This window comes from Lytechinus variegatus, chromosome 3 (genome assembly GCF_018143015.1).
Source record: "Lytechinus variegatus isolate NC3 chromosome 3, Lvar_3.0, whole genome shotgun sequence".
Lineage (NCBI taxonomy): Eukaryota > Metazoa > Echinodermata > Echinoidea > Temnopleuroida > Toxopneustidae > Lytechinus > Lytechinus variegatus.
This window is the reverse complement of record NC_054742.1, coordinates 35,779,284-35,793,556: the sequence shown is the minus strand read 5'-3', so window position 1 is coordinate 35,793,556 and position 14,273 is coordinate 35,779,284. Positions and strand designations below refer to the sequence as shown.

Here is a 14,273-nt window from a genome sequence, read left to right as displayed (position 1 = left end):
TCTCTTTTTAACATCGTTTTGCGGTGATTTCCAGTTTTATTTGTCAGTAAGAAATCATTCGTTCACAAGTTTGATTTTAATTTAGAAATATGCAGGAGGATTCTTGAAGGAGTACCAGTCAGATATTCGAGATATTTCTCAAACTTTCAATACACACTTTAGTTGTAAAGGTGCATTGCAATAAAGATGTCCATTCAACAGACCGTAATTTCAGCACTTAACGATCCTGAAATCCTTTTTTAACACTTGTAAAAGAATACAATTATTCACAGTTCACTCCCTCTACTTACAACTTTTATTCATTTCATCATGTCATACTTGTGTTTTTTTTCTATCAATCTATCATCTTAACAGATTCTTTCATTTTAACGGTATTTCATTGTTACATTAAGCGTGTGTTGCACGATGGTTTTCAAAAATGAAATCTTTGTCATTTATAAAAGAGATTTTCCGTATTCATCTTTACAAAATATCTCTTTTATAGCTTCATTTTTCTCTCCCTCTTCCCCATTTTCCTCTTCTTCGTTCTCAAAAAAAATATTGAAATATGAAGGATTTTCATCTAGTCTTTTGACTTTAACCATGTCGAATGAGTATTGATCAATGAAAGCTACGACACAAGACATCTCAGCAGTATGCGTGCTGGTAAAACTTCCCTCGTCTATCGTCTTCTCAAAGGGATCAATGCCCACTCCTCATCGAAGGCGTGAAGCGCAGCCGCAAAATTAGCGGCAATAGCCAATAAATGCGGATTTATTCTTGCTTTCGGTGGAGAAAGAATAAAAAAAAACGATATAGGATCTTGAGTCTAGGAGAGAGAGAGGAAATGGTTGTGATGAATAAGAGTGCGAAACAAAGGATGCAAGTATTGGCTGAACACAATACAATGATGTCCTCGTATTATCGATTTGTTTGCCACATTACCTACCTTTTCCACGACAAACGAACGTCGAATGTAAATTTAATCGCCAAATTTCATTTTTGAATGAAGCGCGCGTGCATTTTCTTCTACATGCCTAAATAGCGCACATGTATTTCATGAAATGAGCAACATAAAGGGTACACTCTTGGAGCAAATTGCTCAATATTATTCGCCTTTTGACGTAGTATGATGGCTTTGATTGGCTTTGATTTTACATCATCCCCTCCTCGCATTATCGCCTTTCAGAGATGGTTAAATCAGCGAGGACATCAAGTTTTTTTTGTTCATGACTTAAAAAAATTGCTTTATTGCAGCGGTTTCGATCGAAATTTAACTGAGCGCCTCGGAGACCAACGGCTTGTAAAATAAAATCAATTGCCCTCGACTCTCAAAGTGGTAAAGAGGGGGAAAAAGGAAACTTTCTGTAGGAAATGTAGTCTGAGATTTAATAGCCAAACAATCTTGTTTGTTCATTCTTATGAAAAAGTAATATTGGCAATAGCTGTAACAACCTTGGATTTTACGTCAATCTATTATTTCTCTGTTATATTGGCGAAATCTGGAAAGTTCATCATTAAGAGTGTTATGAAGTTTTATGCACCCATTCTAATAAATTGAACAACCAAACTGAATTTGTAAGACACATTGCATCATTATTACCTTTTAGATAAATCAAATATGTTAAAATAAGAACATTATTTTGTTTACTGTTCCTTAATGTCCCAGAGCCAGTACATCTATAAGAATAAAAAAAACCCACTAAACTCGATACAATTTTGTTTCTTAACAAATCTCAACTGCGCATGCGCAGATAGATATTACCTGCATGTACACAGAAAGCAGGTAGATGCCAAGTGAATTGCTTCACCAATATGTTTAATAAGTCAGGTCTTCAACTCCGTTATAGATTTTAATTGCTATTTGGTTGGGCATGTCAGTTTCGCTGTGCAACTGAGAAATCTATAAGTTGTGTAGAAACAGGTTTTCAAAAGCAATCAAAGGCTCTGTGTACTCGATTTGGCGGAAAATGAGCAAACTCACGTTTGCTGTAAGACCACGCAGTTTGATGCAGACGATGTGATGGCTATACCCCCGCCGTTTCCCGCCAATAATTTCTCAGACAAGCAAAAAGCCCACTGGCGGAATAATCAGCTTCCCATCGGCACACAACCCCGCGCGATTTGAGACCAACCGTTTCCTCTCCTTTCTTCTCAAATCGTTTATTAAAAATCTTGGCCGAACAATAGAAAATCATCTGATGATCACCGCCATTAATTTCTTTTTCTCCATCGGCACGAAATTCAAACGAAGCTGGTCTTTTGCTTTATCCACATTTTCACTTTTTTTGTATTTCTGTCTCTTTTTTATTTTTCATCATTTTAATCTAATCGTCATCGCCATGCTTCGTCCTCTTCGCAAATTTTCACAGTTGTTGGCTTATTCATTCGCCATTTCCACCTACATTTAGGGTTATACAATTTTGTTTAATCTTGTTTATTTCAGTTAAAAAACATCCATGTCGTATTTTCTATCCATGAATATTAATTCTATTCTCACGGATTATATATATCTTTTAATTGTTGTCTCGTCTCATATTTTGTATCAGTCATTTTGAGTCTTACTCTCCCCTTAAGAAATACACTCTCTGGAAATAGTCCATGATCTCATTCTATCAATAAATGATTGAATAACTCCTATAAGACGTCACAATTACTGGTAATGATGCAGTCCCACTAAGGGAGTTTCTGTTCATCGCTTCTCCATAAACTTGTATAGATGGAACCAATAGTTGAGACGGAACAGCAAATAGAGGTGAAATTATAGACGATGAACTGCGTGCCAGTTCTGTTTAACTCTGTTTAACTGCTATAACTGAGCCATTGCCATATGATTTTACGATGAGATTGGTAAATACGATTGACTTCTTTTCTTCTCTCTTTATCTGGCCCTATGATGTAACGAGTGTTTTAAGACCATTGACTCAAGACACACAACACGTGCGAGCAAATCTATTTAAAATGAAGAAGAAGAGATTTAGGAATATGCTTTGCTAAAATCAAGCCTTCATTTTAAATGAATGCATTTCGTGCATGAAAGCATCAAAATATACTTTTTGCTGTTTTCATATGAGATTTATTAATTGTTAGTGAGCTACTCTACGCACCTCAATAATTAAAAAAGAAAAGAGGGAATTTTAGATGTGTTGAAATGTTGGATCTGTCACTTTGCAGAAAAGAATTTTGTTCAAACACATCTTAGAAAATGAGTCCTAAAGCGCTTCGGCAGAGGTTGAAAAACAAGTTCGTCATCTCGATATTTGCAACATTTTCTGCAACTCATTCGTCCCATGTACTCTGAAGTTGTAAACCTCAACGTATATTTTTGTTTTATGATTTTACATACATAAATAAAAAGTTTATTTCCAACTTTTATCACAATTTTATACTTCATATAACTACTGAGAAGACTTTGATCAAAATTTTTACTGACTATCTTGAATACACAATCTTGTCAATGACAAAAACCACCTCATTATTTTGTCGTTAAATCTCGTACACCCATTTTCTGTACGTGTCTCGCTGCACGTTAGAGGGAGGAGTTAAATCCATGCATGCATGAGACGTCACTTTGAAAATGCATCAACGGCTAATACCTTGGTCACATTTTGTTCTACGGCGGCCGTACGGCGAGTCGAAAACAGCCTTTTTAACATTTGTTTGTACAAGCTACATAAGGTGGTTTTAGTAAAGATGAATAAAACGGCTGTTTTCGACTCGCCGTACGGCCGCCGTAGACATGGTAGAACAAATGTGACCAAGGTATTAGGATCTTATATTAAACGCATCATCTCACAACTTGATATACAATGAAACTTTTTCAAAATACAGCTTGTTTGAAGCTGGGTTTGTTCTACTTAACTTAGTTTAAATACCAAGCAAATCATCACTCAGTGCCAATATGAAACCATAAACCTTAATTCAAATGAATAATCTGGTAATATAATTAAATTCATATTTACAGTATGCAGTGCGATTCTAATGATACACTGAAAATACTAATATTGATCAAATGGCTTATGTGGCTTAAAATCGATGTATCCCCTTTTATTCATCTTTTTTTAAACAGGAAAGTTGAAAGAGTGGAAAGATCCCTAAAAAAATAATTTCATTTAATCAAAGAGCGTGATCATTCAAAATGATGGAAACATGCAATTATATCAAAAGGGCAGGCAGGGAATCTTTTCATTGAAACATGATTAATTCTTGATGGTGATAGAAAGTTAAATAAATTTATAATCACCAAGGAGAGGCTTAAGCTAGGATTTAAGCAAGGAAAAGTCGACAATGTTGATGCGACCTGAGAGAAAGTGGGCGGGAATAAAGCTTCCCCATGATTTGATCCGCTACAAACATGTTAGATGGTAGGATAATAAGATTAGGAGCACATTTTGCCATTGCCCCATCTCACAAGAGGCACGGTGAGGAAACCTTGTCTGAGTGGTATCCATTCCTTTCCATGGCCCATCAAATAGAATTACGTTAATGAAAATGGCTTGGGCTTCCTAATTACAAACACCTCTCAACTTAACGCGCGTCTAGTGAAAAAGACCAACAAGTCAGACGTGCCTACCGACCTTCGCTTCTAATATGCAGTCGTTGCTATGTGCTTTCTCAAGCAAGTTGTAAAAGACAGTTTGTAGAAGGGAATGTGGAAGCAACCCGACGCCATCTTTTCTGACGCATTTCAGGTGGGCACTGAAAGTGAAATATAAATTATGCGGCTGAAGATTTAAATCCATTAAAGTCTTCAATAGATTTGCTTGTGGCGATAATATCAATAATTTGAAATGTCTCCGACGATTTGCGGGAAGGTATTGGGGGACTAATTGGGCTGCGGGAAAGGCGACAAAAAGAGCAAGCGGAGATTTAGGAGCTGGTTTCTGGAGGGGTAGATTACAAGCCCCATCAGTCATAACAGAGGGGCTCTAACGGTGCGCTGACACGCCTATGTAGCCACACTAAAAAATGACGGAGCAAGAGGGTAAACGGTTTACATGCCTCGGCCAGGCATCCAACCGCCACATCGGAGCGCATTAGTTGATTGGATTGGATTCTAAGTGGTGCTGAAAAATGTCCACCGTCGTAGAAAATTGTATCATCGCTGCCGTAAAATAGAAGAAATGTAATAATCGGGTCCTGCGAGTGGGGTCCTAATCACCGAGTGAGAGAGAGAACCCAGATATAAGGTGACTATTCGTCGGCTTTTAACCTCTCTAATTAGGTGCGCCAGAGATAGGTTAGGCGCACGGTACGTGCGAAGGCACCATTGGAAGGTAAATCAACGAAGACTCCTCTATCCAAAGACGACCACGAAATCTAAGTAAATCGTGCTTAGCTCTGAATGCGGATATTAGATTTGGGAGCGGAATTCCCGATGGAGTATGGGATTGGATTGCGAATTAAATCCCGTAGTAAATTAAATTCAACGCAGATTCTGAGATCGGGATGGGTTGGATACGAGATTCACTGGCAAACAGACCATGCCCATCGTATACCCCTTTTTCCAAAAGCAAACGTTCAGCTCCTTTATGAATGAAATAATTTTAGAGACTTAAAACAAAGATATTTTCCAAATGGTATCAATTATCGTTCTCTCCTCCTGAATAGCCATTGATTTATGAAGAAAATAATGACTATTGTTTGATTTGATACGAGATCTATCTCACAAGAGATCGTTTAAGGGTATCTACTTTCAGTCTAAAGTTCTCACAAGGTGCGAGATTTCCCCTGTTTGTCAATATTTATTTTGCAATACTCATGTCGCCAAAGCTTCCGAATATTTGGACAATGAAATTTTTCATCATAACTTTCCTCAAGCATTATTGAACATTTTGGTGAGAACAAAATGAGTAGTAAAAATACGCGGATACTATTACTGAACTAATAACACAGTAAGCTTTATGGGTCGCCGGATCTCTTTCAACGTCACGCTTGTATTGGAGGGTGGGTTGTATACCAGCGAGAAACTCTTTACTTTCATTGATTGTTTTATTAGTGATTGGTGACAAACGTGTGAAGTCACGTGACCCGTCTCTCGAGTTGACAGAGCTGTTGGACTCTATTCCCGAAGCACACCAAAAACGTGCGGAGTTTTGTCAAATCACAACTTCTCGAAAGGGGGAGAGAAACTTTAACCCCGCTTGCTTTCAATCATCGTGATTGGACGGCAGGACATCGTGACTTTGTTAAGATTGTTCTCATTTCTAGACTTAATGGGATGGGATAGTTAGAAGGGATAATGTATTCCTGATTTGATTTAGTGGAGGAAGGAATAGGCTGCATTAAGTCAAACTTGTCGCAGGCATAATCATTGCCCTATTTGATATTAGTTTGCGCCATCAGCTATTATCAATGAAAGTTATAGGTATAACGAAAAAGAAACAAAACAATAGACGTAATTTCGAAGCTATACCAATTTCAATTGTTTTCAGAGTTCCTTCACAATTTTCTTGAGCAATCATAATGATCACAACAAAATAAAGTATGATACATAAAAAATCATTGATATTTCATTAATGGTATAAGACAAAAAAAAACAGAAAGAAAAAACTTATCAAATTCATTATTCACGGTAGTTTATTATTGATCCCAGTTTTATTGTGAGTGCTGTTATTTTGGAGCATACATGCCCGATTTGAACATTTCAGACAGAGATTTGATTAACAAGCTTATTACACTATTTGAATATATAAGGAAAGTGACGCACAGAATTTGAAATATGAAGACCCAAATTCGCTGTCGAGCGGAAATTATTTTCAGTTCGGTTCGACTCACGACACCCCTGAACGGAACCTATTACCACCAGCACTCTCCTGAAGACCATCCCCGCTACTCATCGGGGAGGAAATCCGACTAATAGCCCTGGGACTCCGTCGAGTTAACTCGTCCCAGAACGAGCATCTTTTTACTTTCCAAATAAAAGACGGGTAAACAGACTACTTGAAAAAGACTAATAATGAGCTAATAAGCTGCAAGTTGAAGGGGACTCTAAGGTATTATCTGATATTCGAAATGGCCCTTGATTTCAGCCTCAATTTAGCGTTTGAATGGCTAAATGAAATTGAATCCTTGGAAAGAGGCGTAAAAAACATGCAATTAAAGATTAAACACCGCGATTTTTTTGCCCGGTTGTCATGGTTCTTTATGAAGTTAAGGGATGTTATTAAAAAGAAAAAGTCTTTAAAGTTAAGTTATAGAATGCAATTATACCCTATACAGCATAAATTGCATGGATTTAAAATAAATCAAACTTGACTGTATAGTTGGGGACCAATCGATATATTTGATACTTAAACTTTATTTCATTTTTTACTATTTTACGAAAACTTAATAATGAAGATAGATAACTTAGAGTAAAAGAAGAAGTGAGTCATGTTAAGATTTTGGATTGAATGGATCTCTCTGAATCAAAAGTTAATCTTTTATTTCTATTGTTTTTTAAGGAGGGGCCCTGGGAAGTGTGTCAAGGTTTTTCAATAATGGGGCTAATTTATTAGGTTGGGAGGATAGGCACGCATAAAGACCTAAAAGTGTGTTAAGCCGAAGATTGGAATATAACATCGCATAAATTTGATATTTTGATTTACGATGCACCGGCTTCAGCATTAAAAAACTGTTGAAGTTTGGATTAAAAAAAACCAAGCTAGCCACGCAGTAAGAAAGAGGGCCTATGAAAATGATCTCAAAGACCTTTATTTGTATAATCCGTCACCATACTTGGTCTAGATTTTCCCATATAAATCCCTTGTCTTTGAAGAATATGCCTTACTATATCCTATTTCGATCACTCTCGAGTAAAGGTTAACTTCTCGATTAATTCAATAAAATAAAATCAATTACAATTTTCCTAATCACTTCAAACTCCATGCATGATTGATATTTGTGATCTTTGACGATTTTTATATTGAAAGGAGGAGGTGCACGGTGTTGTGTTACGCGGTTACAGCAGGTTCATATAGGCGCTCTGAGGATTAAAACACTGCGCATCCTCTATCTTTGAAAAGTAAGATAATGCGAACTTTGGTCGGTGTATGAACAGCGGGTACGCCTGGTACGTCTGTCTACGGATGACGGGTGCCTACCAGTTCGCTTATTGTTGGTTGGATGAGGTTCTGAGGTTAAACGACGATTGGTTATGTTCACGGGGGAGAATGCATGAGGCGGGGAGTGACGCCCTTGGTCACCGGGGAGAGATTGGAGGACGCGCAAAGACACGTTAATCCATTCCACGTGCAACTGGAATAGAATACTCAAATCACCATGTAATTGTTAAATTGAATGCGATGTATTGTGGTCATGAATATCTGAAATCATTGCATCTAAATTCTATTCACTTTCCTTTCACTTGTTATCACCTCCTCTTTCTCGCACTCTCTAATTTCTCGGTTTTTTCGCCATTTATGTTTCTCTTTATTGCTCCCCATCTCTCTCCCTCTCACTTTCTTAGTCTTGATCAAAGATCAAATATTATTCAGGTTAAGAGTTATGATTATTTACAATAGAGTACTGTGGTCTGAATCTAATGATCTTACACGGTATTCATGGTAGCATCTTCAGTCATCAAAATGAAAAAAAGTACGTTCGCACAATATATCACCGGCAATCTCTGAAATCTTTTAATCTCCCTAGGATCTTCCGTTGATTTCTTCTTGTCATATTTCCATATTTGTTAGAATGTTTTACTCTATTGTCTCAATCCTGTTAATGGATGATAATATATCATTAAAAGACATTAGTATCACGTTTTCAATGTTTATTAAATCATCTTTTTTAGTCTAATAAAATTCTTATTTTTCTTCCCCTCAATGTAGGTCCAAACCCTCCTACAGTCCTTGGAAAGACACGACGCCCTCGTACGGCCTTCACAAGTCAACAACTCCTCGAACTGGAGCAACAGTTTCGGAAGAATAAATATCTGTCAAGACCTAAGCGATTCGAAGTGGCTACATCCCTTATGTTGACAGAAACTCAGGTGAGAAAGCATTGACATCAATGGTCTAGACTTATTAAATGTGGTGGGTAATTCATTGTAATGAAGTCTCCAAACAGTTATTGCCATAACCACATGGTCGAAAACATATACACGATGTAGCAAATCTACAGACAGTTCTAAAATGATAGCAACACACGTATTCTTTGCAATCTCTAGCAGGTTTTACGACAAATTGTCTCATGCGATGTTTTAAGTTGTATAATTCTATCCTCATGGTGGTAAATCGGATTTGAGATATCATAGGAAGCTTCGTTTGACGGGTAGGGGTAAGGTGTAATCAGAAAAAGAGAATTGGCGCAAAAAAACGTTCATTACATCCGGTATTAGTTTCATGAACTGAATGCAAACGGAGACAATAAAAAGACATCACCAGCGAAAAGAGGTTCTTTTTAACCCATCAACGGAAAAAAGGGTTTTTCACCCCCCTTTTTTTCGCTGGTGATGTCTGTTTTTGTCTCCGTTTGCATAACCCAGTTTTTCCACCAGCGAAAAAGGGGGTTAAACGGAGACTAAAACATATACATCACCAGCGAAAAAGAGGGGTAATTATAAAAAAAAATTAAATAGACATCACCAGCGAAAAAAAGGGGTTATTGTTAAAAAAAAACCCTTTTCGCTGGTCAGTGATGTATGTTTTTGTCTCCGTTTGCATAACTCCCCTTTTCGCCGTTGGTGTCTGTTTTTGTATCCGTTTGCACTGATGAAACTAATAATCTAAATGATACCGGATGTAATGAACGTTTATTGCGCCGATTCTCCTTTTCTGATTACGCCTTATCCCTACCCGTCAAACGAAGCTTCCTATGAAATCTCAAATCCGATTTACCATCATGAGGATAAAAATTATATTTATTGTGGGGGCGAGAGTCCAAATATCCTTTAGCAAAATTGCTTGGCCCTCTTTGCCATCAGGAGACTATCAATTATTACTCTTCTTTTCAGTCAGTTATATTTATGTCGGGAGAGAGATAATCATACAACGAAGTAAGAAATGACTCTGCTTAAACAAATGGGGAGAAAAAAATCATTTGAAAATTATATCAGTTGTACTTGCCTTGACGAAATAAAACAAAAAAAACCTACATTACGATGATTATGTTGTGAAAAATAGATAGTGGGATACTCAAATGGAACGAATACCAAGAAGAAGAAGAAGAAAGATAAAGAAAGTCATGACTGTGATGGAAGTGATGGATAGATAGAAGAATTTTGAAATGGAGGTGAAGCACTAGCCTCCAGCGGACAGCTGTTAATTTGATTATTATTGTTTCCTCTCACTTTGGCAGTGGAGAAATTAAATCATTGCTCGTTCGCTTCCCCCAGAAAATATTATTAGCTGCGAAAAGATGAGATCTAATATTGGAACTTGATTGGGTGTTAGATGCCGGGGACATTTTAGGAGGTTCTTTTCCTTGTTTGAAGGGGCAATTTGAAGAAGGAAAGAGATGAAGCTTTAACAGCTTTTGGAGGATGATGAAATTTGCCCCAGGTTATCCCAACTTATTTGGTTATCTCGTCGAAATTGACAACGATATGCCCGCTGATTATTTTAAATGAACCCTCAAATTCGCGAAAGTGTTATTTGGTTTAAGATTTCTCAAAAGTATATGGTATTTCACAATCCATTTCAAATCGATATAGCTCTTACGAGCCTGATATTGACTTTCCTTTTCCCATCACTTTTAATAGTTATCACAAGGGAACAGGCAGCTTTCTTAAAAACATGCGTCTTGTTTTCACAAAACTAATGTTTGAAATTGACTTTGCTAATTCGTAATTGACTGAACAAATTTGACAAGATTTAAGACAAGAAAGGAAGTCAGGGATTTATCTTCTTATTTGCAACTAAATGAGATATCCATTGATTCTAAAATGAATTCATTTTTATTCAGCAAACACATATGTATAGGAAACTCTGAAAAAAACCCCAGGTACTACAAGTTTGTTTGTCATCGTATAGTGTTACCCATTGGTTCATAATTACATTATTTTCCATAATTTTCTTGGAGACTACCATAAAAAATGAAAATAACAATAAATCGATTTTTTAAAATAGGTGTGCTGCTTGCATGTGACGCCACAAACTGAAAATGTTGAAATTTCATAACTCAAGCTTATTTTCTGTTTTTATTTTTGTTTTGTAGTAATCTTTATTGTTCATTCAAATAAATTTCATACATACATGATCAAGAAAATATAAAACAAAATGATAATTGCAGCTGTGAATACACAAATCAAATTACACTGATTCAGTGTAATTTGATTTGTGTATTTCACAAATTTCAGAAATAGACATAGCAGACAAAATAAATCAGAACAGAGACATAATCTGAAATCATGCAAAGATAACATTTTAACAAGTAATATATGCAGTTAAGGAAGTAAAAAATATTACGTAACAGCTACGCAAACTGAAAGAATGAATGTATATTGAGCATTTTCCCGCCCCATGAGTCCCCCTCCCCCCTCCTATATCAGACCCCGAAGATGAAATAAAACTAACATACCAACACCAACAAACAAAAGAAATAGACAGAAAAACACCATGCACATAATAGGAGAGAAAGAGAGAAAAAAAAAACAACAGACAGGAACACGAAGAAAAAAACACAACATCAACGTACCAACTGTTTTGCTTTACGATCATCTGATAGCATGCCCGTAGTGTGATCGTATGACCAACCCTGCTAATCGTACAAACTCCTTAGAGTGGTACGCTTTTTTTCTGATATAAGATTATCTTAGGGTCTACGTATACGATGCCATCCAAAAGAAAGTAGGGCTCATTTTCCGTATGACGATCGTAGCAAATATAAACGAGTCATTGTGCTTTGATATTTTTTTCACCAAACCATCAAATTTTAGGCATTTATGAAAACCAACTTGGCAACATAATTCAATTCATTGCATGCCGTATTAGACATCTTCAAAAGGACTGTAAATGTGACATAATAAATGTTTTTATATACATTTTGTTTGTGATTATAGGTCAAGATTTGGTTCCAGAACCGCAGAATGAAATGGAAGCGAAGCAAGAAGGCTAAGGACCAGCCACAACAAGACCGTAACGCCGTCAAAGACACAACCGATTCACTCCCTAAGTCATCCGAACTGTCTACGATAAAAGCCGAACCATCTCCGACAGACGTTGATTCGAACGTTTTGCTTAAAAGTGATCGCTTACACGACATTGACAGAGAGGAATTAGAATACGATGATGAAGATGATCTTGGCATGGGAGATGCTGACGAAGACGACGAAGATGACGACCTGGGCAATGACATGAAAATAGCGGGGATGTGTGAACCTCGAGAATTGTCGCATAATGTGTTTGCGTCAGACCATATGACGTCATCGCCGCCGAGACTTGTCAACGGTCATTTGCTAGAAATAGTTCGTTAATATACATGGAACACTTCAATGTTTACAAGCAAAAAAAGCTGCTGGAAGAATTATGACATTAAGTATTTATATTTAAAGACTCTGACGTCTGAAGTTATGAACTGACAATTAAGGCCCCTCTGCTATATTCATTTTTATGGAGTAAACCCCCAAAAGGATCATTTGCCGTCGATGGTGTTTACTGAAAGCAACTACGAAGAGCAGAATTTAGAATTCAATTATTGGTTCTCCGTACAAATTTTTAAATGTGTATCTAGAACTCAACTAGTCAGTCATCTTGGCATAGGAAAGGTGGTAAAAGTAACGCCCCCCCCCCCCTCAGTTTCTCTCATTGCATTCTTGCCTTTCTCTTTTTTTTCCATTTTTTTCTTTCTTATTAATATCATTTCGCTTTCTCATTGTTCATTCATGTTCATTGCGATAAATGTTTTCCTTATTCCGGTAGACAAACAATAATGAAATATAAATGGAAATGGAAAAGATAAAATACAAATTACATGATTTGGGTTATATATCCACTTTGATTCCCACTGAATCGAACTTGATTGATAAATTTAAGTCAATTTGAAACTGTTTTCATGAATGGACGTTTATAAAAGAATACACATTGAAACTGTTTTGATTTGAGTTTTAAATCATGGAGGTGCCATCCCTTTTTAAATCTGCATCGTGATTTATTTTACATGTGTTATGACTTGTTTACAAAACATTGGAAATGTTATTTTTGTGCTATCGTGGAAGATTATTTATAAAAATTGAATTGGATGCACATGTGTAATAATCACCAATGTAATTAGTTATGTGCAATTAGTAATATTCTCTGACTTAATGCACACTCTTACATTTCATTCGTTTCGCATCTTGTGTTTTATGTCCATGTACAACAAGAAATCCTTTTTCAAGTCGCTAAATTAGTTTACAACTGCAAATATTTTTCACTCCATTGTCAAATACCACAACTGGGCATTGAAAGAAGGTGTTAAAACAGAAATACGAAAAGGCCTGTCGCTATGTTATTAGGCCTATATTATATCCGGATGGTACACTATAGAAATAAATATTAAAACACAATAGAATATTTTCGTGAGACAAGTTAATAATTTTGAAGTTAGATTTTAATACATGTAACTATTCTCAACGCTTGGTGCGTTCATGAGGCATTGTCATTTTTCTGCTGTTTTATGACTTTCTCATAGGTATGTAAAGTTAGTGTTAAAACACTGTTTATTGTGTGCTTTGATATAAGTATCAATTTTCTGTATATAATACGAATTGAATGAGCTATTTATGGTAGTAAAAGTATTGTATATATTCGTTGTTATGAAACAAATGTGATGGTGTATTATCTATTATGAAAGACAATTAAAGTGGCAATCAACGTTAATCATTTGCTCATGATTTCACGTGTCTTGACTTATGTAAGTAATACTGATATCATTTGGTTACTGCTGTTATAAAAACATGTTTATTAATCTTTTGGGCAATTATGTGGATAGTCAGGGGCAGAACATGAAGTACATGGGAACTATTTTAAATCACGAGTGAGCCAAAACTTGACCCTTTTTTATGAAAATAATATTTTGTGACGGATTTAATCACAAATATTCACATGATCCAGTAGATCATTTCCTATTTTACTATTTTCTTTCATTTTCTGTCCTTTTTTTCCTTTTTTCTCGTTCGTACATTTTTTAAAATCATTTAATACAGATTTACACTCTTAAAATGTTGGGCTGTCCACACAACAATTGGTTAAAAAATATTCAACATTCTGGGTAGTTTTCAACCAATACTGTGTAGTTTTCACCCAAAGCACATATTGGTTTAAAACTAACCAGAATTGGATAAAGTTTTAACCAATTTTATATTGTTGCCCAACATTTGAAGAGTGTACGAT

General features: G+C 36.1%; 1 protein-coding gene across 1 annotated transcript in view; it reads left to right on the top strand.

Moving 5' to 3' along the window:
• Positions 1-13,754, top strand: part of LOC121410886 (motor neuron and pancreas homeobox protein 1-like) — a 30,977-nt gene extending 17,223 nt beyond the window's left edge. The window contains exons 2-3 of the mRNA XM_041603244.1: positions 8,793-8,953; positions 11,963-13,754. Of these exons, the coding sequence (XP_041459178.1) occupies positions 8,793-8,953; positions 11,963-12,376 (575 nt within the window). The 3' untranslated portion in view covers positions 12,377-13,754. The remainder of the gene's footprint in view (positions 1-8,792; positions 8,954-11,962) is intronic.
• The last annotated feature ends 519 nt before the right edge of the window (positions 13,755-14,273 follow it).